This window comes from Panicum hallii, chromosome 1 (genome assembly GCF_002211085.1).
Source record: "Panicum hallii strain FIL2 chromosome 1, PHallii_v3.1, whole genome shotgun sequence".
Lineage (NCBI taxonomy): Eukaryota > Viridiplantae > Streptophyta > Magnoliopsida > Poales > Poaceae > Panicum > Panicum hallii.
Genome location: NC_038042.1, coordinates 44,150,786 through 44,175,084, shown reverse-complemented (window position 1 = coordinate 44,175,084; position 24,299 = coordinate 44,150,786). Strand labels below are relative to the sequence as shown.

The following is a 24,299-nucleotide window of genomic DNA, read 5'->3' as shown; positions in this document are numbered from 1 at the left end:
ATTCTAGCAAATCAAAGGGACGAAAGGACCTGTATGCTCTTCAGGTTTCGTAGAACCAATTTTGCTCTACGCCTCTACCTGAACGAAGGAGTCGAGCACCCTGGACTGCACAAACGGAGGCGGTGCCCTGGACTCGACGAACGGAACCCGCGCTGTTGACCGGACGATTGGAGCCGCTGTCCTGGACTCGACGACGGGAGGCGCGGTCATGGACCCAATAACCGGAGGCGGCGGCGGCGTCTCCAGCAGGGCACGGCGTCCTGGCGATCTTCAGCAAGGCGCAGAGGGCATCCAAAAATTAGCGCGCACAGAGACGACCTCGACGCGGGAGGATCTCGATTTTGGCGGGAATCATCAATTGGGAGTGCACCAAAGTGGCGGAAATCTAGCTCGGTCTGCTCCTGTTTTTGGACGCGTGGAAATATTGGGAACAGGTTTGGCCCACCGTTGGAGCAGTAGTTTTTATGTTAATTCCCAGTATGAGATTCTTTGGATATGTATTGGATACTTCTGGAGATGCTCGTCCACAATGTACTTTAAAAATAGTCCATAGGGTTTAAAGTATTCCAATCAACCTACCTGAACTGTTATAGAAGTGGTCCATATAATGATCTATAGCAAAAAGTACTCATAAGAAATAAAATAGCAATTTATCTCTCTCCTTCCCCTTTTTCTCTCCATCTCTCTCCTTCCTCCTCTCTTTCCATGTCTCATCATTATTGCTTTTTTTGCACTATATATTGTGATACAAGATCCACCACTAAGGACTACTTGGTCCATATATATTGGTGTTGCCCAGCTGGAGTGTAGGATCAAGATTCTTTCAGTGGGAGTTCAGTGAGAGATCAGGAGAAGCTCAAATTTCATTCATGGGATGCAGGATTAAGATTCTGCAGCAAACAAGGAAAACCATGCCAGTCCTTATTCTTAGAGGCTTCTTTTGCGCATAGATTTTTTATATGCCCTGATCTCGTTACTCGAATTACAGAGTTTTGGGAATTGTTTAGAGTTTTGCCGATATGCAGCGGGAAATTTAGACAGACTAACTAGGAGCTCTAGAAGTTCCACCAGAAATGCGGCCCTATCAATGTATACGACGTGTAATATATGGAAAGAGGGAAATAGGTGCATCTTCGAGTACGAGTTTTTTTAGTTTCATGTAATCATAACTATGATTTCCTATGTTAAGCTATCCGAGAGTACGAGTTTTATTAGTTTTATGTAATCAATAACTATGTAAGGACTTGCATAGTTATTCGAAAAAAAAACTTGACACTTTTTTCTCGAAATTCTTGTTCAATGGAGTTCCTACCGGTGGCGGATTATTCAAAAAGAAATTTTCGCTTAAATTGATGCGGTATCTCTGTGATAGTTCCTTCAATAATTCCTTACTATATGTATCTGCGTGATTTAGACGGTCTCCACAAATCCACCATGTGCATGCATTATTCCTTTCCCCGGAGAGGAACCGTGCACTCCCCGTCATGCATTCTTCATGCTATTGGCAGCTTGGGCATGCGTTCCGAGTTTCCGACAAGGAGCGCGCGAGGTGACCAGGTTGAGCTTCGCAAGCACCTGCAAACACGCGCCACGCTTTACTAGTGATGAAGGTGTGAGCACCAAGCACACACTAGACTAGGGCACCCACCGGCATCCATACACGCACTCGGCCGGAGACTGAAGGTGGCAGCCATGCCTCTCATGGCGGCAGCGGTCCTCCCTTCCCGCGGCGCGTTATTCGGTGCCCCGACGGCGGCAGCGCCTCCTTGCCGGGGGAACAGGAGGAGGAGAGCCTGCTTGTCCCTGGTGGTGGCCATGGCTTCGGCGGCCCAGCAGTGAGCGGCACTACTTTATGCTTTTATGCTCCTCTGAACATTATAGCCAGGGATTCTGTTTTGTTTTCCCGTCTCTTGGGTTGCTGGATTCTGTTTTGTTTTCCTGCAAAATTCGGATCAAATTCGTCCGCTGCACATCTTTGCTAACATTTTCTGTTTTAATCTAAGCAAGCAGTGGGAACTAAAATTGTATGGGCCTGTCTGTTTGCCTCTTAAATTTCGCCAAGGGTGCGCGCTCCCCGGAAGCCCTTCGCCCCTCCCCGCGAGGTGCACCGGCCGGTGGCGCACTCGCTGCCGCCGCAGAAGCGTGAGATCTTCGAGTCGCTCAACTCGTGGGCGGCGGACACCATCCTGCCGCTCCTCAAGCCCGTGGAGAGCTCCTGGCAGCCGCAGGACTACCTGCCGGACGCGTCCTCCGAGTCGTTCGGCGACGAGGTCCGCGAGCTCCGCGCGCGCGCCCGCGAGATCCCCGACGACTACTTGGTCTGCCTCGTCGGCGACATGGTCACCGAGGAGGCGCTCCCGACCTACCAGACCATGCTCAACACCCTCGATGGCGGCGTCCGCGACGAGACCGGCGCCAGCCCCACCAGCTGGGCCGTCTGGACCAGGGCGTGGACCGCCGAGGAGAACCGCCACGGCGACCTCATGAACAAGTACCTCTTCCTCTCCGGCAGGGTCGACATGAGGCAGATCGAGAAGACCATCCAGTACCTCATCGGCTCCGGAATGGCAAGCCATCCTCGGATTCTGCCATGCATGCATGATTCCGCCATGTTCCCGATGGACCTGCTGATGCCATGGCTGCCTCTACCGCTGCATGCAGGACCCCAAGACGGAGATGAACCCGTACATGGGGTTCATCTACACGTCGTTCCAGGAGCGCGCCACCTTCATCTCGCACGGCAACACGGCGCGCCACGCCAGGCGGTACGGCGACGCCAAGCTGGCGCAGATCTGCGGCACCATCGCCGCCGACGAGAAGCGGCACGAGTCGGCGTACGAGCGGATCGTGGCGAAGCTGTTCGAGGTGGACCCGGACTACACGGCGCGGGCCTTCGCCGACATGATGCGCAAGAAGGTGGCCATGCCGGCGCACCTCATGTACGACGGCCGGGACGACGGGCTCTTCGCGCGCTTCAGCGCCGTCGCGCAGCGGCTGGGCGTGTACACGGCCAGGGACTACGCCGACATCATCGAGTTCCTGGTCCGCCGCTGGGGCGTCGCCGACCTCACGGGGCTCTCCGGCGAAGGGCGCCGCGCGCAGGAGTTCGTGTGCTCGCTGGGGCCCCGGTTCAGGAGGCTCGAGGAGAGGGCGCAGGCCGCCAGGGGAAAGGACGACGCCGAGTTCGCGCCCTTCAGCTGGATCTACGACCGCCAAGTTCAGCTCTGACTCTCCCAGATCGATCGATCGATTTGCCAGGTTCGTAAGATAGATGGCGGTTTAATGACCTGATCTGGTGATTCTTAAGAAAATGATGGGGGTAAGAAAGAAATAGCACACTTGTTTTGGATGCTATAGCAGGGTAAAATTCGCCTCGGCAATGTACGGAAGGAATATATGGATGTAAACTGCAATCATTCGTGAAATATGTATGGGACTTGCAAATCTACTACCATCCAGGCCATGCCATGTGTTAAACACAGTTGCATGTAAAGCAAAGGTGAAGCCAAGAGGTTTGTGTACATTGAGGTTCTCGACAACTCAAAGGACTCCAAAGAAAGGGTTGGTGATCGCAGAATTCAGCTCGGCTCCAGCAGTGTTCAGGATGGCCTTGTCAACCTTGTCCCTTGGTAGAAACAAGAACTCATTGCCCTCAAGTTTCTCGAATCCGCAGAGCTCAAGGAACTCTATGCCCCCATGCAGATTTCCAACCCTCTCCTGTAAGGTGAATTAACAATCCCATGTTCTTCAACAGGATAACAAGCACTTTGCCAATTTCAAGATTCAATAGTTTTACCTGAAATGTAGCATTGGTGAGTCTGATCTTTCTGAATTTCTCCTCATCAGGATTTTTGGCAACATTTCCAATATAAGTAAGGAGTGTTTGAAATGCCCTCTTCACTTTGGCATCATCATCCTGTCAAAATGATTGCACGGTTATACAAATTGAAACGTCAATGTTGATGTTGTGAAAAAAATTTCTGGTGCTAACATGTTTTACAACAATGGAGACTAGATGGCTGAGATTAGGGTTAGGCTACCCCAGTTAAGTGTGAGGATTCACCAGATCACCCAACCATGCAAAGAGAGTGTGCAGCAGTGGTGGCAGTGTGATTACATAGAAGCGTGATTGCTTGCCACGAGTTTGAAGGGCAGTCAGCACCATGGTGACAAGACGACAGGACTAGCAAGTAAGATGTCTAGAGCGGGCAGTGAGTGGAGGGACTGTAGCAAGGCAGAGGGTATTCCATCATCAGCAATGGGCTGTGGCAGCAGAAGCATGACTGGCAATGGTGTCAAGTGGTGTGCCAAAAGGGAGACCCAGGAGGCAAGCAATGGGTGGCAACAGGGAGGGCGGTCAGAGGTGAAGAAGTTGGAGTGGTGGGTGCAAGCAGTGGTCATGATAGGCGCACATCCTGCACTCACGTGATATATGGAAGAAAGTACGAGGTTGCTGACTACCCCCAGCCACCCAGACTTCATATTCATCATTCTACAAGTTATCATTCAAACTAGACAAAAAAAAATAGTATCAAACCAACTCTAATCCTTTTACCAATAAACATCCTATAAGATTTCCTGTTTCATGCTGTTTAACGACTATTATCATGTCTTGAGCCAACAGCTGGCAGGGGATATCGCCAGAAGTCTGATGAAACCTAATCTTTTCACCTTTTACTACAGAAGTTCTTTGTGTTCGAAAAACTGTGTCCATCCTCTAAATGAGCAACTTACTAGGTAATGTGCAGACATCTTATAATTCTGTTACATTTCTCCTACGTGCAAAGTCTGGAAGACTAATTCGGCCATCAAGCATAGGTCTATCATCTGCTTGCCCACTTACATATACAAGGTTAAAAGCACACAGACCTACAAGACTTGAACCTTGTCACTGATTAATTACTTCAGTGTTAAAAATTAGTATGTCTCTTTTTTTCATCTACAATCATATTTATCAATACCTAATGAACAAGTAAATGTGCCAAGCTGCTCCACTAATCAATAAAAAGATGCCAGCAAATAGATGGATTTCCCAGGCAGATGTGTATAAAACGAAATAAAAAGAGGGCTCAAGGGGAAAAACCTACGCATTTTACCTTGTTCTGTTGCTTAAGATTTCGTAGACAATCCCTCATCCGTTCTGCCTTTGTGGCTGGCCTGATAGGCAATGCACTCTGAATATTCACATATCACAGTGAGCAGTGAGTTAAATTAAAATGACAAGTCAATTAAGATTAATCTTCTAGCAAAGTTATGTTCCCCTAAGAAGTTCAGTACTCTTAACAATAGTCAGGCACCATGAGCTCAAAAATGGTAGCGAATGCTGCTTAAACAATAGTTATGATGGTAAAGAAAATTCAAAAAAATTTACCTTCTTCTCTTCAACAGGAGGTGGTGCACTTGGTTTGGAAGCTGCTGGGTCTTCTGGTGGCAATCCTAGTTTCCTTCTCCTTTCAGCCTGCGAAAGGAAAAAAAAATTTGAGGCCAAATTATTAGTATTATCTACATCAATTAGAAACTTGAATGACAAAGCGAGAAAGATTCTTAAAGATGAGGTGGAGAAATTAGAAACCTTATCTTCTTCCAGTTTCTGGCGGATTTTTTCTCTAGCCCTTTTCTCCTCTTCCTTCTCAAGTCTTCGTAACTCTATCATGCTGCCAATGGAGGGAAAGAAATTAGTCAGGAGTGAGTACAAGAAAATCAAACAGAAGCATGTGCAAGCACAAATACGGAGAAGGAAAGAAACCAACCGTTTCCTTTCATTCTGTTCCTCAATTCTTTTGGCTTCAAGAAGTTCTTTACCAATTCGTATTCTTTCCTGAAAAATGTAAAAAATGTGAGCCAAAGTAAATTGACTTTCTGTTCAGTTTGTGTTGTCCAGAATCCTTTTTGAATAATTAAATAAAAAATGATCTTAAAAAAGCCCTGATGGAGAAGCATGTTATATGGTATAGATTAAAATGACGATGTGCTCTATTTGTTCTGATACCCAAGAAATGCACATCATATCACCAGATGCCAGTTTCTGATTTAGCAAACTACCCTAGGAACCAAACAGCAAAATTTGACCACCTCCTAGTGAACCTCTATGTTCAGTCTGCCTAGCAGTGAACATCATGCATCAAACTTAATGGTAGAATTGAATACATCCCCTGTTACTGGATCAGTCGATTGATTCATAGACAATACAGATCAATGGAACACTCTAGCTTGTTTTACTAAACTGCACTGATTGTAAATCACCACAATAGTAGGGTAGGCAATAGTAGTAAGTGTGAATCCCACAGCTGATCAATGTATCAAAACAGTGAACTCCGAAGTCTGAAAAGTCATGCTGATGAGTTGATATCCAGTAGTCAACGCCAGGCATACTAAGCAAGGTTCAAGGGGTAAAATAAGCACATTAAGGGATATAAAACCGCACTGTTAAATTTTTTTCATGGTATTTTCCTATACATTTTTAATGCCACTCTAGATGAATACATGTCAATCTCTACTACTTAAAAACTTGGAGTAGATGCTGGTTTGGTTCTACACTTTGGTTTTGCAGATTTTCTGTGGATTGATTTGTGTATACAAGTATGTACATGGTGTTCACAAAGATCATGGCTTCCTGACTGATTTATTCCACATGTTTCAATATATGTTCATGAACTGCGATCAATGTAAGCAGCACCCAGCTAGTAAGGTAAAAAAGAGAGTTGAGACCATACCTTTTCCCTTTCTCTTTCCATTCTTCTCTCTTCTTCCTCTTTCTTCTTACGAGCGCGTTCCCTATAAATGGAGGGAAAATTTTCAGCGTAAGATGTCTTCCAAAGAATAACGATATTTCATATACGCCAAAATACTCCCTCCGTTTTTAGATATATGGTGTTTAGGACAAGCTATTAGTTAAAAAATTGAACTAATCAGCTTGTCCTATTCGTCATATGTTTAAAACAGAGGAGAGTAAACCTTAACGTTCAAGAATAATAGCATTCCACAACTAGAAGCAAATATTAAAAAAGATTATCTTCTAACAGCAGCGTTATAAAGAAATGTTCAATCTGATTTTAAGAAAAATATGTTTATCCCAGTACAATGTATGTGGCTAATGCTTTCAGGATTCCATGTGTAACCTGTGTCAGCATCCTTTAAGCACTGGAAAAAGGCACAAGACCCCTGGCAGCAGGGCCATAATGCAACAAAGTCACCAGAAATTTGCAGAAGTCATAATTATACACTTAATAAAATTAGTTTGCTCATCGACACAAATATACTGGTTCTGTTTTCAAAAGAAATTAAAGTGAAATTGTTTCTTACTGTTCCACAGCTATGTATCGAGATGGAATATTAGCTGAACCATGCAAAGCACAGAAAATATTTAAATGCAAGTGAACTGATACAGAACTAGAAAAAAAAACAGCACTCAAAATGAAAAATCCTAACAAATTGGAAGCAAATGTTTAACTCAGCCCACAAAAGAATGGTTGATAAAAGCACCTTAGCTCCTGCGCTTTAATCTTCATTTCCTCAGGAGTCAGGCTGGGTTTGTTAGCCTCCGTTTTTGAATTAGCTGGTACCTACGAGATGAAAGAAGATAAGTAACCTGTAGAAGTATGAGCTGGTAAAAAAGAAATCTTCCTGCTGAAGTGTTAATATAACATAGGAATAGAATATTTCAATGCCCCACTAAGAATAACTGATGAAAGCTTGATGGAACAAATGAAACCTAGTGTGCAAGTTTGATGAAACATTTGAAGGCCAATGTCCTTCCTAATTGTGCATGTACAAACAAGCATAAATGGACAAATTTTGGCAACGCAATTGAGCATCAACCCGGAAAAACCAACTTGGATCAAACTAGCTGCTTGCAGAGATTTCAAGAATATAACATAGGAACTATAATGAAAAAGGTTAACAAAACAACTACTATGAAGCACATCCTAATGAAAACACAATAGCAAGACAACTAAGTGATGTATCAAGAACATCGAACTTTTCAAATAGGGATCAAATAGCACCATCGAAGTAACAAAAGGAACAAACTACAAAGATAAGTTGAAAAAAATATCATCATACCAGAGGCATTTCATCAATATCTGCATCTTCCTGGTGCTCAGAAAGCCAGTTGATGGCACCTTCGATGGTGCTATTACCTGTAGTAAAAGCACATGGCTCAGCACAGGATGAACAATTGAACATCATTGTATTGTTGTTTTACAATTAGATGAGATGGTATTAGTAAAAGCACCAAACAAGAAGTTATGTTGGTATATTCAGAATTTCAGATACTGTAGTAATTTTATACAACTATCATCTATTTACCAAGTTAAGAATACGGCTCACATGAGTTCTTAAAAGCATAACAAACATATCAGAGTTTGGCAAAACAGTCAAGAGTGGAAACAATTGGAACTCAGTGTTGTATATAATTCACTTGCCAGGAAAATACTCCCAATTTGTTCATCTCATGATGAAACCTTAAGTCAGACATGTAAAGTCTTGACCTACAAGTCGGATGCCTAAAATATCTTAGTGCCATGAAAAAAAAATACATTCCACAGATCATGCTTTTCTACTCTCTTTGTATATAAGTTGGAGAAAAAATCTGTTGGATAAACAAAGAAATCTGTTGGTCTTCTGAATGGACATATTTTATTTCAATACGTGTAGCTGGTGTGAGCAGAAACATATCCTCATTGTGATCGGAGGTAGATGGTCATGCCCATGTTCAAGTAGCCTAACCAGATTCGTAGAAAGTTGTTGTTTCATCCTGAATCTTATCTAAAAGAGTACTATATTGGTTACATGGGAGCTCATTTGCTTGACAGCCTAAGTTCCTAAAGGAAAGTAAAGCCACTTGTTAACTTTACATAGTTTGGTTTGTACAAATGACAAAAAATCTAAGTAGTGTCACACAATCAAGTAAACACAACAGGTCATATTGGATGATTCTTCATGGAAAGTACTCGTATCTAAGCCTCTTATATAGGATGAATTTTTTTTCTGGACAAATCAATGGATTCTAGTGCTAAGAATTTCTGATTCCAGCCCAAGCAGTTAACAGTCATAATAAGATCCCAACGAAAGTAGCCAACAATATCACTAAACATACCAGAGAAATGAAGTGCCCTAGTGGCACGTGCAGTGGCAAACCCCATGCCCTCGAGGTCCGCGAGCATCTCCTTGTTCACCTCGGGCACCACCATCTCTGCCACAATCAAACACCACCGCAATGCAACACTCGGAAGGTGAGACCAAAATAGGCTAAACCCTTTTCGCTCCTCTCACAAATAGTGGGTACGCTGTTAAACAACCCAACCTTGCGGCTCCTCGCTTGCTGAGGCCGGGGCGTCGACGTCCATGGCCTCTGAGGAGGAGGCCGGCTTGAGCGGCGCCTCGAGATCGATGGGCTTAGCCGCCTCGGCGGTCTTGTCCGCGAAATCCTTGTGGCCCGTGCGCTTGGTGTGCAGGTCCACCTCCTGCACGCACGCGCCCGCGGAATCAGCAAATCGAACCCACGCGCGAGCGAAATCGGATCGAGAACCTCGAGGGGCCACCAAATCCGACGGGGGAGTCGGGGAGAGAGAGGAATTGCGGGAGGGGCGCGCTGGATCTTACGGTCTGGGAGCGGCATGGCTTGCCGCAGTCGGAGCAGACGAGGTTGAGGACGGCCTCGGTGGACTCGACGAAGTTGGCGTGGTTCGTGACCTCGGCGTGCGCCTGCGCCTCCTCCACGCTCCGCAGCTGCGCGCCGCAGTCGCCGCACCGCAGCGACAGCCCCGCCATTGCCGCCGCCGCTCCGATCGGCTCGAACTCGGCTCGTGCCCCGCAGCAGATTTGGGGCGGAAACGGCGAACAGACTAGGAAGTGTGCTCTCGCCGCTTCTCGCGAGGTTTTGGCCTGTTTGGGACAGCTGGTTCAGAAGCCAGCTGGTAGCCAGCTGGCCAGAGAAGCAGCTGGTTGAAGAAGCAGCTGGTCACAGAAGTTAGATGTTTGGCAGACTGCTTATTGAATGGGCTGAAACCCTGTTAGAAGTGGGAAATGACTGAAATACTCTCCCTGTTGTCTGAATACATGTATTTAGTATGTATAGATGTATATTTATGTATTTATAATAACAAACTAATAATAAAATAATTAACAACACAAATTAAATAATTATATATTAGATAATTCATGATTGTTACATAAGTTATTTGGGCAAATATTACATCTCTAGTAACCTCCCATCAGTGCTTGCGCAATGACATCACGTACATCTTCCATATCTTCTTCATCCACAAATTGACTTGTACTAGCTCCCATGTCCCCATCCTCATCGATATACGTCTCATCTGCTGCCATTCTATCAAAATCCACATCACTCAAATTACTTTCTCTAATAAAGTTATGCAACGCCATACAAGCAATTATGATCATTGTTTGCTTCTCCATTGGGTAGCTTGGCACATTTCGAAGAATGCGCCATTTCATTTTCAAGACTCCAAATGAACGTTCAATAACATTTCTAAGTGATGAGTGAGCATGGTTGAACACCTCTTTCAATCCAATCGGTTGCCCTGCATTTTGAAATTCTGGAATGTGGTACCTTTGACCTTTGTACGGTGCTAGATAACCCTTTCGATTTGGATAACCTGAATCAACAAGATAGAACTTTCCTTGAGGAGGATGTGGAAATTTATCCTTGTACTTGCCATACAAAGTGTCCCTCCATATACGTGTATCATGAGCAGATCCAGGCCATCCCGCCACCACAAATGTGAATCTCATGTCAAAATCACAAACAGCCATAACATTTTGACTACAATATCCATGTCTATTCATATGTACTGCCTGCTCTGATGCTGGTACAGTGACTTCAATATGGGTTCCATCTATCGCGCCAATGCAATTTTTGAAATGAGGCCAAGATCTATGCTCTCTAATTTTTGGATGTACCACAGCAAAAGAAGGATCTTTAGGTTTAATGTTATCAGCAGCCAAAATGTGAACACTTTCCAAAACATCATTGAACCTCCTACTAATAGTTTCTAAGGAATGCGTAAAAATATGTTTTGCTTGGCGAACTGACTGAGGGGCACCACACATCCATAGAAACATGCCAAGAGCTTCTATTGAGCACATCTCATCCGAAGATGCTAAGCCATAATTATTCACCAAGACCTCATGCAAGCTGAAGAATACTGACCTTCTCATTCTAAACATGTCGTAGCAACTTTCTGGATCACTTAGCTGCCTTTGAACCCACTGAAAACCTGTCTCCTTCGGCACTTTCCTTGGCTTCTTTGCAGATGAAGGTATCCCACAATCAACCATTGCATAAGCTGCAATTGCAGCAGCTTCATACATCCAACCACTTGATTCACTTGAATTACTTGCTATCCCAGTTTCATTAGAGTCGCTTGAAGTGAATGCCATCTGTATAAATGAGCAGCACCTTAGCACTAGAAAATATTTAATAATAACACACATATTTCAGAACTGATTACAACCATACAAGATATTTCATATCAGCCATAAATTATTGATATCAGGTTCAACATTCAAAACCAAGTTCATCATGCAACAAGATAAAATCAAAGTACAATACTAATGGTACAATGCAAAGCTAGTATTGTCTAGCGTGTCTTCCTCTCCTCCCAAGTTCTCTTCAGCCATGCAAGCTTCCCAGCTGGGGTCTTAAGAGTGGAAAACACATCACGGTACTCCTTCTTGATGAGGAGTTGTGTGGCATAGAAATGTTCATCACTTCCTTCACATGCTCCAGCCTCAATAACTGATTCCAACATTTCTGCTATCTCTTGTCTAACATAATCATTAGGAGATGAAGTTGCGGAAGTCTTGCTTGAACTAGCTTTTTCCACAAATGAATCCACAAACCGTTTGAACTGCAAATCTCTAAAATTCTTCTTTGTTTTCTTCATTGGGGATTTGTGAGCAGCACCTCTTTTCTTAGCATTTGCTCCTGGTGGGGAAAATGGAAGCACCTCCTCAACCTCATCGTCAGTACCATCTGATCTCTCATTTGCTCCTGATGTTCCCTCCTTTGCTCCTGCTGTTCCTTCCTTTGCTCCTGGAATAGCAGCATATACATTGGTGCAAGACGCACCACTAAACATTATTTCAAGATCTTCTTCATTCTCCAATGGAGCAAGTCTAAATTTTTTGCATGCGGGCATGGCCTGAAACACAATTAGTTCTAATAGTTAAAATCAAGCCATGGAAATATAATATAACAGAACCTAGCACAACATTGCATACCTCTATTTTTTCTTTCCACCATTCAGCATCAGCTGCAATAGAACCAGTCCTTGGATCTCTCCCTAAACCAGATGCGGCCAGGAGTAGTGTCTTCCATGTTGTATAGTCATTTTTCAGTGCATCCCAACGATTTTTCATTTGAGAACGGTTGTAATTTCTACCAGTCCGTTCATTAAACTGGGCAATAAGATTGGCATACCCTTTGTTGTTCAAACAACCTTGTGGTCTATTATTTGCCAACACTTGTTCCACACATATCTCATTAAAAATTTTAGCAGCAGTTGGATCCCATTGTGCATTTGGTTTCCTGCTCTTTGATGTGTTCTCCATCTATGCAAGTGACTAAATTACAGCTACTCTAATTGTTTAAATTAGCACAAAATAGATCACAGAAACTAGTTGCGTTGCCTTACCTTACTGGTGTCGATCTTGAAGAAGTGGCAGCAGGGGCGGGGCGGGGCGGTCCTGGCCTACCTTCAAAGAAAGGTACAATAATTTCTGCAACTCAGTACCTGCAAAACATCGAATGGTGAGATCTTTGCTCAGCAATGATGTCCCTAGAACAATACTAGGGTTTTTTAAGCCTCGAACTTAGATGTCCATGCATAAAATCCTTGGAATAGCAGGCATCACAAGCCAAAGCCTACAAAGAAATGAGCTGTCGCAAGCTCTTCTTGCATCTAGCTAAAGGCTCAGGTCACACTCCAAGCAACTTGTGAGAAAGATATACAGATGTATATATTCATGCAAAGGAACATTGATCATCTCTGGGTGATGACTTCATTTCAGAGACAACAATGGGGGGATACACATACTCCATAAACAAAGCCATGAGAGGCCACCGATGTGCAGGCAACTTCTGTTAGTGGTTCCCACAAATGTGTGCCCAACCAAACCAAACACCTCTCACCACTGCACAAAGGAGCCATTGGCCTCTTGCCTTGCCTTGTTTATTTCGACAGAGCTATGTTGTAGCATGTTTATTTCAAGCAAGCAATGATAATCAGATTCTTTCAAAGCTGTTGCAATTAGGGGGTCATGTTTATTTCAAGCAAGCAATGATATTAAAATGCAGCTAGTTTACATTACAGGTTTGGGAATAGCTAGCAAGGCCAGAGGCGATCCTCTAGCTTACAGTCTAGTCTTAAGGATAAAAATGTTACATGCAATGGCTGCTCTGTGCAGTGAAAGACGAAAGCATGAAAAAATAAAAAGAACCTGTGAAAGAGGAGAGGAAAGGCCGGAGGAATTAGTGGTTCACCTGGAGGCCGGAGGAGCGGAGGGCGGCGGAGGCCGCAGCGGGGCGGCGCGGGCCCGGGGCAGGGCGGCGGAGGCCGCGGCGGGGCGGGGCGGCGCGGGCCCGGGGCGGGGCGGCGGAGGCCGCGGCGGGGCGGGGCGGCGCGGGCCCGTGGCGGGGCGGCGGAGGCCGCGGCGGGGCGGGCGGCGCGGGCCCGGGGCGGGGCGGCGGAGGCCGCGGCGGGGCGGGGCGGCGCGGGCCCGGGGCGGGGCGGCGGAGGCCGCGGCGGGGCGGGGCGGCGCGGGCCCGGGGCGGCGCGGCGGAGGCCGCGGCGGGGCGGGGCGGCGCGGGCCCGGGGCGGCGCGGCGGAGGCCGCGACGGGGCGGGGCGGCGCGGCCGCGGCCCTGGCCGGCGCGGCGCGGCCGCGGGCGAGGCGGCCTTGGTGGAGCAGGGGGCGGGGAGAGCAGAGAGGGGGGCGCAGGAGGGAGGAACGGGATGAGGAGAGAGGGGCGCAGCGCCGTGGGGAGTCGGGAGAGCGGCGCTGAGACCGCATAAGCGGTGGGAAGCGGGTTCGCGTCAGCTTTTTCTCTACGCTGTTTTTACGAAGGGCAGAGCAGCGCTGGTTTGGGAAGCGCGGAACGAAGCGTACCGTTTGGCTGTCTACGCGCTTAGAGATGATGAAACGCTGGTTGAGAAGCTGCGCCAAACACCCACTTAGGAGCTTGATGACGAGTCGGGCGAGAAGACGGGGGAGACGAGACGATGACGAGGCAGGCAATGGGCTCAGATTTTATTTCCGCAGATTCCAAACGTGGCGGCGCCGGGTTTTGGTTTGGTTTGGTTTGGTACCTCGGTTTGTGGTATACTGGAATCTAAGGGTCCCTTTGGTTGGGCGTTCTGTGTCCGATTCGCGTCCAGAACGCGAAAATCCGAACCAAACGGCTTCGCGACGCACAGCGATTTTGGTAACGCAGCCGCGTTTCCCAGTTCACGGAGAGAATCGCCCCATACCCCGATTTCACTGCGTTTCGGATGAAATTACCCGCAATGCCATCGGTTATGTGCGTACCGGTTCGCGTTTTCTTTTCCCCGCCGGCCGCGCCTCCCCCGGCCGCAGCGCCCCCGCCCCGTCCGCGGCCGCCCCGCCCCCACCTCGCCCCCGGCCGCCCCGCCCCCGTCCGCGGCCGCCCCGCCCCCGGCCGCCCCGCCCCCGTCCGCGGCCGCCCCGCCCCGCCCCTGCGCCGCCCCCGGCCGCCCCGCCCCCGTCCGCGGCCGCCCCGCCTTTGTCCGCGGCCGGCCCGCCCCGCCCCTGCGCCGCCCTCGTCCGCGGCCGCGCCGCCCCCGGCCGCCCCGCCTCGGCCGACCCTCAAAACGAGTTCCCCTCGCGGACCTAGTGCTCCCCCACCACCCCTCGCCGCCGGCCGAGCCTCCCATCGTCGGAATTTGAAGCCCCTCTGGCGCGCAGCTGTGCTCAAGGACCACATTGCAAAGATCAAAATCTTTTCAGGGTTCTCGGTGCATAAAGTCAGGGACCTAGTTGTAATTAAAAACTGTATAGAGTTGTATAGAGCTGCAACCTGTAAATTCGTTTAAAATTCAAATCATAAAAATACAACGTAAAATTTATGGAGTCCCTCTACAAGCTTATTGGCTAGTTTTAAAATAAAACTTGTTCTAGAATAAATAATAGTTTTGCATATTGCTACTTAAGTACATATAAACATTAATACTCAACTCAAGGACATAATAGGGGCATAACAGACATTTGTATCTAGAATCCACGGTTGACAGCTGTTTCGCCAAACAGCTTTCAGCTTTCCCACAGCTGGCAGCTCACAGCTGATTTCCCATAGCTGGCAGCTGAAATCAGATTCTCAGGAATCCACAGCTCAACCAAAGGGACCCTAACATGCCACCTCTGCAGTGAGCAAATCCCGTTTTAAGATCTCGTTTGGATCAAAAGAATTTTGCAGGAATAATGAAGGAAATCAAAATGGAGGAAAGGAAATCAAAAGAAAAATATTCCAAATACATCTTCCTATCTTATTCCCGTGTTTTTTCATTCCTCAGTTTTCCCACTACAATCATATCTCTTTCCTGTGTTTTCCCTCGTTCCTTTGTTTTATATTCCTTTATTCCAAACAAACTCTTAAGCTTCCGACCAGTACCAGTCCTATTGCCAGTAGGCTAAGATGCCACATAGGTCATTGATGACTTGACACTAAAGTTATAAAGAGTTTGGATGAAACTTGGTATACTCTGTTTTGAAGATATTGTAACCTGTTGAAATTAGCACGGTAGAATAAAAGAATTTTATTTCATCCAATTATAGCTAATAATATGCATTGTAATTAAACCATATTGCAATCCTATGAATCCACAAAATGAAACTATGTAATAGAGGGATTATTTCATTCATCAACTTAAAGTCACTCTCGATTACGTTGCACTCTTGGAAACAATAAATAAAATTATTCGTTGGGATTGCTCTTAGAGAATTTGCTATGTATCATTGGAAGATTGCTATTTCATAAAAAAAATTGGAAAAAAAATCAATTTCAACTCATATTATCGTCAAGACTGTTCTCTCTTCTTGTGGTAGACGAGATCAAATAAAAACCGACGGCGGTTGTTGGAGGAGAGAAGCATGATGATCTATTGTGGAGAAGAAAGTATCCTCCTCACACAACACAAACGAGTTAAAAGAGCTAGAGGATATAGAAAGTACGGGGTCCATTAACAACATGGTAACATGGAATTTATTGCCGATGATGGGAACAACATGATCCATTTAGGAATGTTTGGATCTAGGGACTAATTTTAGTTTGGATCATGTCGAATATTTGGATGTCAAATCGATGGATTAAATATGAGCTAACTATAAAACTAATTGCATAAGCTGGTGCTAATTCACGAGATAAATCTATTAAGCCTAATTAATCCATCATTAGCATATGTTTAGTATAGCACAATATGGTCAAATCATGGACTAATTAGGCTTAATAGATTCATCTTGCGAATTAGCCTCTATTTATGCAATTGGTTTTGTAATTACATTATATTTAGTACTTCTAATTGAAATCCTAATATCCGATGTGACAGGACTAAAGTTTAACTCTCAGCAACCAAATATCCTATCACATCCATGGCTACTACACATAATTTCTTAAACTTAGGCCATTCTTAAATATGAGTACCATTCTCATTAAATAGAGTGCCATGATAGAAGTGATGTGGTGAAAAATTAATGAAGAGAGAGGTGAGTTTCATAACCATGAAACCCTGTATACACACTGTTTCTAAGATATATTGCGTCTTGCATGTAGCTTTGGAAACAACAAACAATGAAATCGTGCATTATGCAAAGCTATTTCAACCATAAATTAAATGACTTGGAAATATAAACATAAATTGCCCAGTGAGAATGGTCTAAGTGTTTGAAGGGAAGTCACGAGAGAGTTGAATAATAGTGTTTTGTTAATGGAGTAGCGTACAACGATGTTGTGTTTAAACTTTTCTCATGGTACCATTGTAAGTGCAATCAAGCTCTTTGTGGGTTTTGGCGTTGATGACCACCTAATTAAGGAACTAATAAGATTCATCGAGATGACATGCAAGGAATTTAAAAAGGAAGGATGATGTACAAGTTGAAGGATCCCCAAATCGATATGGTGGCTATCTTGACTCATGAAGGCTTACTTTATTTTATATTTTGAATATTGAGTTTAAGAAAAGCCGTATTATAAAGAGGGATCCAGGAACAACTGTCCAACTGTTGAACCAAATGCTCAAATCCTAAAAACCACATCCTCATACTCAACCAAAACAGCCAGCAAAATTTCACATCCAGCAGAGTTGTTTTGGTGGGTGCGGCAGTGCCGCACCTTGAGTGTGGCATTGCTACACTTAATGTACCGTTGGGACCAGAGGGGTATAAATTCCCCAACGGTAACAGACCACGATTTCTCTCTCCAACGTTAAAATTCGCAGAAGAAAGAACTAGAGCTCTTCTCTCTCTCCTCCATTGCTCCTAACTCACCTCTCAAGTGGATCTTCACATCCAACCACCAAATCTTGAGAGAAAAGGCAGCAAACTTCGATTGGAAAGTGGATCTACTGATTCCCCCACTCAAAAGAGCATTTGGTTCACATTTGGCCGACAGTTCTAGAGTTTGTTACTCTTGGAGCTTGCTCCTAGCCGGCTAGGCGTCGCCCTTGAGCTTGCCTTTTTGTGTGGTAGCCTTGGGAGGTCTGTAACCTTCTCTTGCAGCTAGTGATATCACCCCTCATCTCATGAGTTCACTCTCTTGACTTGAGAACGAGGAAGAGCCAACCTTTGTGGTGAAGCTCAAGTCATTTGTGGCTGTCTCAATAACGTGGACTTAGGCCAGCCTTTGTGGCGATGCTGAACCACGGGATAAATCTTTGTCTCGCGTGCTGATTTACATTATTGCTAAGTTACTTTCTCGTTCTAGGTTTGAGGCCGATCTACTTCTCTACTGTGGTTTCCTCTGTTCTAGTAGTCCATATTTGTGTTGCTGACACCTGCAGGAAACCTAGAAATTAATTCGATCTACTCTTTGGTTCGTCAGATTTTGAATTCTGTAATTTGTGTTCCGTTGAGCGCGGCAGTGCTGCACTCAGGCGCGGCAGTGCCGCACTCTCCTCTGATGAGAATTTGGAGTTGAGTTTTTACAGGCCTATTCACCCCCCTCTAGGCCTCTTTACTGGTCCAATGATCCTACAAGTGGTATCAGAGCAGTGTTGCTTCGTATACGCTTCACCGCGTGAAGTATGGAGACCGGTGGAGGTCCGAGGAAGGCCGGTGGCAAGGGAAATGAGGTTCGCATGGAGAACGTTGGTAGTAGCAGTGAGTTGTCACTATCTACAGCCAGCAACTCCACTCTTAAGGATGCTCCCGAAGGGAACACCACCGATGCTACGAGAAGGAGAGAAAGAAAAGAAAGAAGAGAAGCAAAGCTCAAGAAAAGAGAGAAGCGTGAGCAAGAAAAGAAGCTTCAACAGAAGCTGAGCCGCAAGGAAGCTAGAAGAATCACAAGAGAATAAAGAGCCAAGAGAAGAGAAGAAAGGGCCAAGTTGGAGAAGGCCAAGAAGGTGTATGAAGCATCATCAAGTGAGCTATCATCTAGTTCGGATGATGGTGATGATGATGTATCATACCACATTTCTAAGGACAGCAAGAAGGGTGAGAAGAAGAAGAAGAAGAAGAAGGATGAGAGCAGTAGCAACAAGAATAAATACTCCGCTGTATCCTTCAATTATTCTTTTTATTTCACTAACCGCGATAAGAAGTCTTTCATCAATGTACCCGCGGGCAAGTTGCCTCATTTCGATGGGACCAATTTTGCCAAGTGGAAGCACTTGATGAAAGCCTATCTTATTGGCCTTCACCCTGGTCTTTGGGAGATTGTGTGCAGTGGATTTGAAGGACCGGAGGATCCCGAAGCTCCCACAAATGAAGAGCTAGCGGCTGTCCATCTCAACGGCCAAGCCACAAGCGTTCTTCTTAGCGCCTTGGATGGAAATGAGTACAATAGAGTGATGAATGTTGATGTTGCAAAACAGATTTGGGACACTTTGCATCTAGCACATGAAGGTGTTGATAAAGTGAGAAAAGCAAAGATTGACTTGTTGATAGCCAAGCTCAACCGGTTTGTCATTGTTGATGGAGAAGGGCCACAAGAGATGTTTGATAGGTTGATGACCTTGGTGGGCGCTATGGTGGTGATGAGCTTGATGACCACAAGGTAGTGAAGATCATATTAGAAGCCTACTCACCAAGAAATGAGACCGTAGTCACCTTGAGTAGAGATAAGAAGAAGTTTGAGCACTTCACTCCCAATGATGTGCTTGGAAGACTCTTGACATTTGACATGCAAAGAGAAGAAGCAAATGAGAGAAGAAAGCTTGGTGAGTTGCAAGCAAAGTTGGATGGCATGAAGATCAAGGATGTAGCTCTCAAGGCCAACAAATCAAGCAAACAAGGCTGTTCAAGCAAGGCAAAGGGCAGCAAGCAAACTTGTACTTCTCAGCCCAAGAAAGAGAAGGAAATGCAACAAAATGATGATCCAACTTCCTCCTCAAGTGAAGAAGAAGACCATGGGGCAGATTTCAAGAAGATAGATGATATAGCACTATTCATCAAGAAGTATCACAAAGGGTTGAAATCAAATGGGTACAAGCTCGTGCAAAGAAGGTTCCCAAACAAGAAGAAGCGGACTTGCTATAATTGTGGCAGCACCGAGCACTTCATGGCAAATTGTCCTTATGAGAAGAAAAGCAACAACTACAAGAAGGACAACCATGAAAGCAAGCATGAGCACAAGCAAAAGTACAAGAGAAAGAAGAAGCCTATGAGAGAGGCACACATTGGGCATGAATGGGATTCGAGTAAGGAGTCAAGTGAAAAGGATGTGAAGATTGCAACCATAGCCATCCAAAAGCCATCCTCTACACCAAGGCTTTTCAACAACATGTCCGATGATGATGACTACCACTCCTCTCACATTTATCTTATGGCAAAGGGTAAGAAGGTAAAACTGAAAACCACACCTCCTCCCTCACCATCTCCTAGTGATATTTCTAGTGAACTTAGTGATAACTCTAGTGAAGATGATGTCTCTAGTGATGAAGAACTAATTGGGATAACTAGAAAACTAGACCCTTCAACTAAAAATCTTCATCATTAAAACTTTGAAGGACTTAGAGAGTGTACAAGCTGAGCTAGCAACTAGAGATGATGATCTCTTAGCACAAGAAAAGCTGTACATTGCTTGCAAGGAAGCTCTTGCATTAGAGAGAAGTGAGGTGTCCTCTTTGCGCAAAGCTTTGGCTAATGAGCAAAGAGAATATGCTCTCACAAAGAAGGCAAATATTGCACTCAATGACAAGTATTGTGTCTTAGATGAAAAGCACAAGAACCTTGAGATGCGATATAACCTTGTTTGGAAGAGCACCTCACATCCTTCTAAAGCAAAGGACACCTCTACTCCCTCCACTAGTCAAGGTTGTGGAAAATGTTATAATGCTGATTTGAATGTCTATTCCACTAACCTTGCAAACATTGAGGCAATTAGAAAGGAGATTACTAGGCTCAATGCTATGCTGAATAAAAGTGGCAAAGATGATCAATCAAAGAGGCCACAATACAAGGATGGGAGATTACCTCACATCAAAGATGAACTTGATCATAAAAAAGGTAACAAAACCAATGGTCGCAAGGTGATCAATGGCTTTGAGTGTGTTCAGTTCATCAGCAAAGGGAAGATTGATACAGAGAGACCTGCACAGAGTGTGACACAAAACCAACCCGAGCAGCACAGCCTGCCAAGCGCGGCAGTGCCGCACCCCCAAGAAAAGGGAAGGTCACCTACTCTTCCTCTGCTCATGATAAGCCCAAGAAGCAGGTCTACAAAGTGAAAAATGAGCCCCAGAAGCCGAAGAATACCATCTGAGCCACCCGAATAGATATTCTTATCAACCGAAGGCTCATGCACATAGACAAAGCTTGAGTTCATGCTTTGTATTGAAGAACAACAGCAAGGGGGAGGTGTATGCCAAATATGTTTGCAAGGATAGAAATGTTTATATTAACACCTCTATTTGGGTTCCTAAGATTCTTGTTACTAACATGCAAGGCCCCAGGAACATTTGGGGACCTAAATTAAGGAACTAAATCTGTTTTGTAGGCATACTCCTTTGGTGGATCAAGTTGGTGCTTGACAGCGGATGTACAAATCATATGACCGGAGAAACGAGTATGTTCTCATCATATTCCCCAACTACAGATTCTAGTGAGAGCATCATTTTTTATGATAACTCAAAGGGGGATGTGATTGGTCTTGGTAAAGTTGCTATTACACTTGAGCATTCAATTTCTGATGTTTTACATGTTGATTCGTTGAGTTACAATTTGTTGTCGGTTTCACAACTTTGTGAGAAAGGCTTCAATTGTCTCTTTATGGATAAGGGTGTGGAAGTCTTTAGTAGGGAGAATTCCTCTATTGTCTTCATAGGCCGCCTCAAGAACAAGCTCTACTTAGTTGATTTTAACAAAAGTAAGCCTAAGCTTGAGACCTATTTAGTGGCAAAATCTAACATGGGTTGGTTGTGGCATCACCGACTAGCTCATGTTGGGATGAGGAACTTGGCCAAACTACAAAAGGACAACCACATCCTTGGACTAACCAATGTTGATTTTGATAAAGACAGGATTTGTAGCGCTTGCCAAGCTAGAAAGCAAGTAGGTGTACCTCGCCCACCAAAGAGCATCATGACCACCACTCAACCTTTGGAGTTAATATATATGGATCTCTTTGGACCGGTTGCCTACTTTAGCATCGGGGGTAACAAATATGGATTAGTTATTATTGATGATTATTCCCGTTTCACTTGGGTATTCTTTATCTTTGATAAGTGCCAGGTACAAGACAAGATGAAGACATTTGCGAGAAGGGCACAAAAGGAATTCAGTCTCCCAATCAAGAAAGTGAGAAGCGACAATGGGACCAAATTTAGAAACACTCAAGTTGAGGAGTTTCTTGATGATGAGGGCATCAAGCATGAGTTTTCAACCCCATACACCCCTCAACAAAATGGTGTAGTAGAGAGGAAGAATAGAACACTCATTGACATGGCAAGGATGATGCTTAATGAGTACAAGACGTCGGATATCTTTTGGTGTGAAGCCGTCAACACTGCTTGTCATGCCATCAACCGCCTCTACTTACACAAGAAACTTAAGAAGACTTCATATGAACTTCTCACCGGTAACAAACCAAAGGTATCATACTTTAGAGTGTTCGGGTGCAAATGTTTCATTCTAAACAAAAGGTCCCGAACCTCTAAGTTTGCACCTAAAGTTGATGAAGGCATTCTTCTTGGTTATGGATCAAATGAGCGTGCCTATCGTGTCTTCAACAAAACCTTGGGTAGAGTTGAAGTCATAATAGATGTGACATTTGATGAATCTAATGTCTCTCAAGTAGAGCAAGTTAATTCAAGTGGTGTAGGAAAGGAGGATCCACCATGTGAGGCAATCAAGCAATTGGCCATCGGCGACATTAGGCCACAAGAAGTTCAGGCCACAGATGAGGAGGATCCACAAGCTGTTGCTGCACAAGATTCTGCTGACGTACTCGATGACCAAGTGCAGCACACTCCTGCTGGAAATCAGCAGAGCGGCAGTGCCGCTCCCTCTAACTCGGCAACAGCTTCACCAACTCCTGCACCACCAATTCAGGGAGTCAATCTTGATCCCATATTTGAAGAAGAAGAAGCTAAAGGTGAAGAAGAAGAAGAAGGTGTTGAGCATTCGAGACTATGCCAAACCATTCAACGGGATCACCCCGTTGACAACATCATTGGAAGCATCCGAAGGGGAGTGACAACAAGATCACATTTGGCAAGCTTCTGCCAACACTACTCCTTTGTGTCACCCAAGGAATCAATCAAGATTGAAGATGCTCTCAAGGATCCCGATTGGGTCTTGGCAATGCAAGAAGAGCTCAACAATTTTGAGAGAAATCAAGTGTGGAGCTTGGTGGAAAGACCCAAGACCAACATCATCGGCACCAAGTGGGTCTTCCGCAACAAGCAAGATGAGAATGGCGTGGTGACAAGGAACAAGGCAAGATTGGTGGCTCAAGGCTTCACTCAAGTTGAGGGCTTGGACTTCGACGAGACATATGCACCAGTGGCAAGGCTTGAAGCAATCCGAATGCTTCTAGCCTTTGCTGCCCATCATGACTTCAAACTATACTAAATGGATGTCAAAAGTGCATTTCTCAATAGCCCAATTTAAGAATTGGTCTATGTGAGGCAGCCACCGGGTTTTGAAGATCCCAAGTTCCCCGACCACGTCTTCAAGCTCCATAAGACGCTCTATGGGCTTAAGCAAGCACCAAGAGCATGGTATGAATGACTTAAGGATTTCGTACTCAAACAAGGCTTTGAAATAGGCAAAGCCGATCCTACTCTCTTTATACATAAAGTTGGCAATGATTTATTTGTGTGCCAGATATATGTCGTTGACATAATATTTGGTAGCACTAATCATGTGTATGTTGAAGAGTTTAGTGGGACCATGACAAAGAGATTTGAGATGTCCATGATGGGTGAACTCAAGTTCTTCCTTGGATTTCAAGTCAAGCAAATGAAGGAAGGGACCTTCATATGCCAAACCAAGTACACCCAAGATATGTTAAAGAAGTTTGATATGGTGAATGCAAAGCCAATCAAAACTCCCATGCCAAGCAATGGACATCTTGATCTTGATGAAGAAGGAGCACCCGTGGAGACCAAGTTATATCGTTCCATGATAGGCTCTTTACTTTATCTTTGTGCATTTAGGCCCGATATTATGCTTAGTGTGTGCATGTGTGCTAGATTTCAAGCTAACCCAAAAGAGTGCCATTTAACGGCTGTTAAGAGAATCTTGAGATATTTAGTGCACACTCCTAACCTTAGCTTGTGGTATCCCAAGGGCTCCAAGTTCAATCTACTTGTGTATTCGGATTCCGATTACGCCGGTTGCAAAGTAGATAGAAAAAGCACTTCGGGGACTTGTCAATTCCTTGGACGGTCCCTAGTGTCTTGGAGCTCTAAGACGCAAAATTGTGTAGCCCTTTCCACAGCCGAGGCCGAGTATGTTGCAGCCGGTGCATGCTGGGCTCAACTACTTTGGATGAGGCAAACCTTAAAGGATTTCGGATGTCAATACTCAAAAATCCCACTCTTGTATGACAATGAAAGTGCTATCAAACTTGCAAATAATACTGTAGCACACTCTCGCACC

The 24,299-nt window shown here is 45.0% G+C and overlaps 2 protein-coding genes and 1 pseudogene across 3 annotated transcripts; 1 reads left to right on the top strand and 2 right to left on the bottom strand.

Annotated features, from left to right (window-relative positions):
• The first annotated feature begins 1,540 nt into the window (after positions 1 to 1,540).
• LOC112892376 (stearoyl-[acyl-carrier-protein] 9-desaturase 5, chloroplastic-like) lies at positions 1,541 to 3,427 on the top strand. Of its 2 annotated transcripts, none has more exons than XM_025959559.1 (3): positions 1,541 to 1,835; positions 2,063 to 2,567; positions 2,662 to 3,427. In XM_025959559.1, exons 1-3 carry the CDS (start codon positions 1,693 to 1,695, stop codon positions 3,226 to 3,228), a joined length of 1,215 nt encoding a protein of 404 aa, XP_025815344.1. In that variant the 5' UTR covers positions 1,541 to 1,692; the 3' UTR covers positions 3,229 to 3,427. The 2 variants fall into 2 exon arrangements, with proteins under 2 accessions (XP_025815344.1, XP_025815350.1); XM_025959565.1 differs by having other exon boundaries at positions 1,813 to 1,832.
• Positions 3,383 to 14,338, bottom strand: LOC112892365 (chromatin assembly factor 1 subunit A). The gene is made up of 13 exons (XM_025959550.1): positions 14,199 to 14,338; positions 9,604 to 9,882; positions 9,305 to 9,464; positions 9,098 to 9,193; positions 8,062 to 8,138; positions 7,483 to 7,562; positions 6,714 to 6,774; positions 5,751 to 5,818; positions 5,573 to 5,654; positions 5,372 to 5,458; positions 5,097 to 5,174; positions 3,797 to 3,916; positions 3,383 to 3,717 (listed from the first exon to the last, which is right to left on the bottom strand). Exons 2-13 carry the CDS (start codon positions 9,769 to 9,771, stop codon positions 3,541 to 3,543), a joined length of 1,254 nt encoding a protein of 417 aa, XP_025815335.1. The 5' UTR covers positions 9,772 to 9,882; positions 14,199 to 14,338; the 3' UTR covers positions 3,383 to 3,540.
• Positions 11,515 to 12,639, bottom strand: LOC112892392 (annotated as a pseudogene).
• Positions 14,339 to 24,299: the final 9,961 nt, after the last annotated feature.

What these genes read in the sequence shown, in the direction of transcription:
- LOC112892365 (XM_025959550.1), bottom strand. Translation starts at nt 9,771, where the DNA reads ATGGCGGGGCTGTCGCTGCGGTGCGGCGACTGCGGCGCGCAGCTGCGG. An exon ending in ATTAAAGCGCAGGAGCTAAG is followed by an intron (nt 6,775 to 7,482) that starts GTGCTTTTATCA and finishes CTCCATTTATAG; the next exon opens with GGAACGCGCTCGTAAGAAGA. An exon ending in TCACCAATGCTACATTTCAG is followed by an intron (nt 3,718 to 3,796) that starts GTAAAACTATTG and finishes TTCACCTTACAG; the next exon opens with GAGAGGGTTGGAAATCTGCA.
- LOC112892376 (XM_025959559.1), top strand. Translation starts at nt 1,693, where the DNA reads ATGCCTCTCATGGCGGCAGCGGTCCTCCCTTCCCGCGGCGCGTTATTC. An exon ending in ATGGCTTCGGCGGCCCAGCA is followed by an intron (nt 1,836 to 2,062) that starts GTGAGCGGCACT and finishes AATTTCGCCAAG; the next exon opens with GGTGCGCGCTCCCCGGAAGC. An exon ending in ACCTCATCGGCTCCGGAATG is followed by an intron (nt 2,568 to 2,661) that starts GCAAGCCATCCT and finishes CGCTGCATGCAG; the next exon opens with GACCCCAAGACGGAGATGAA.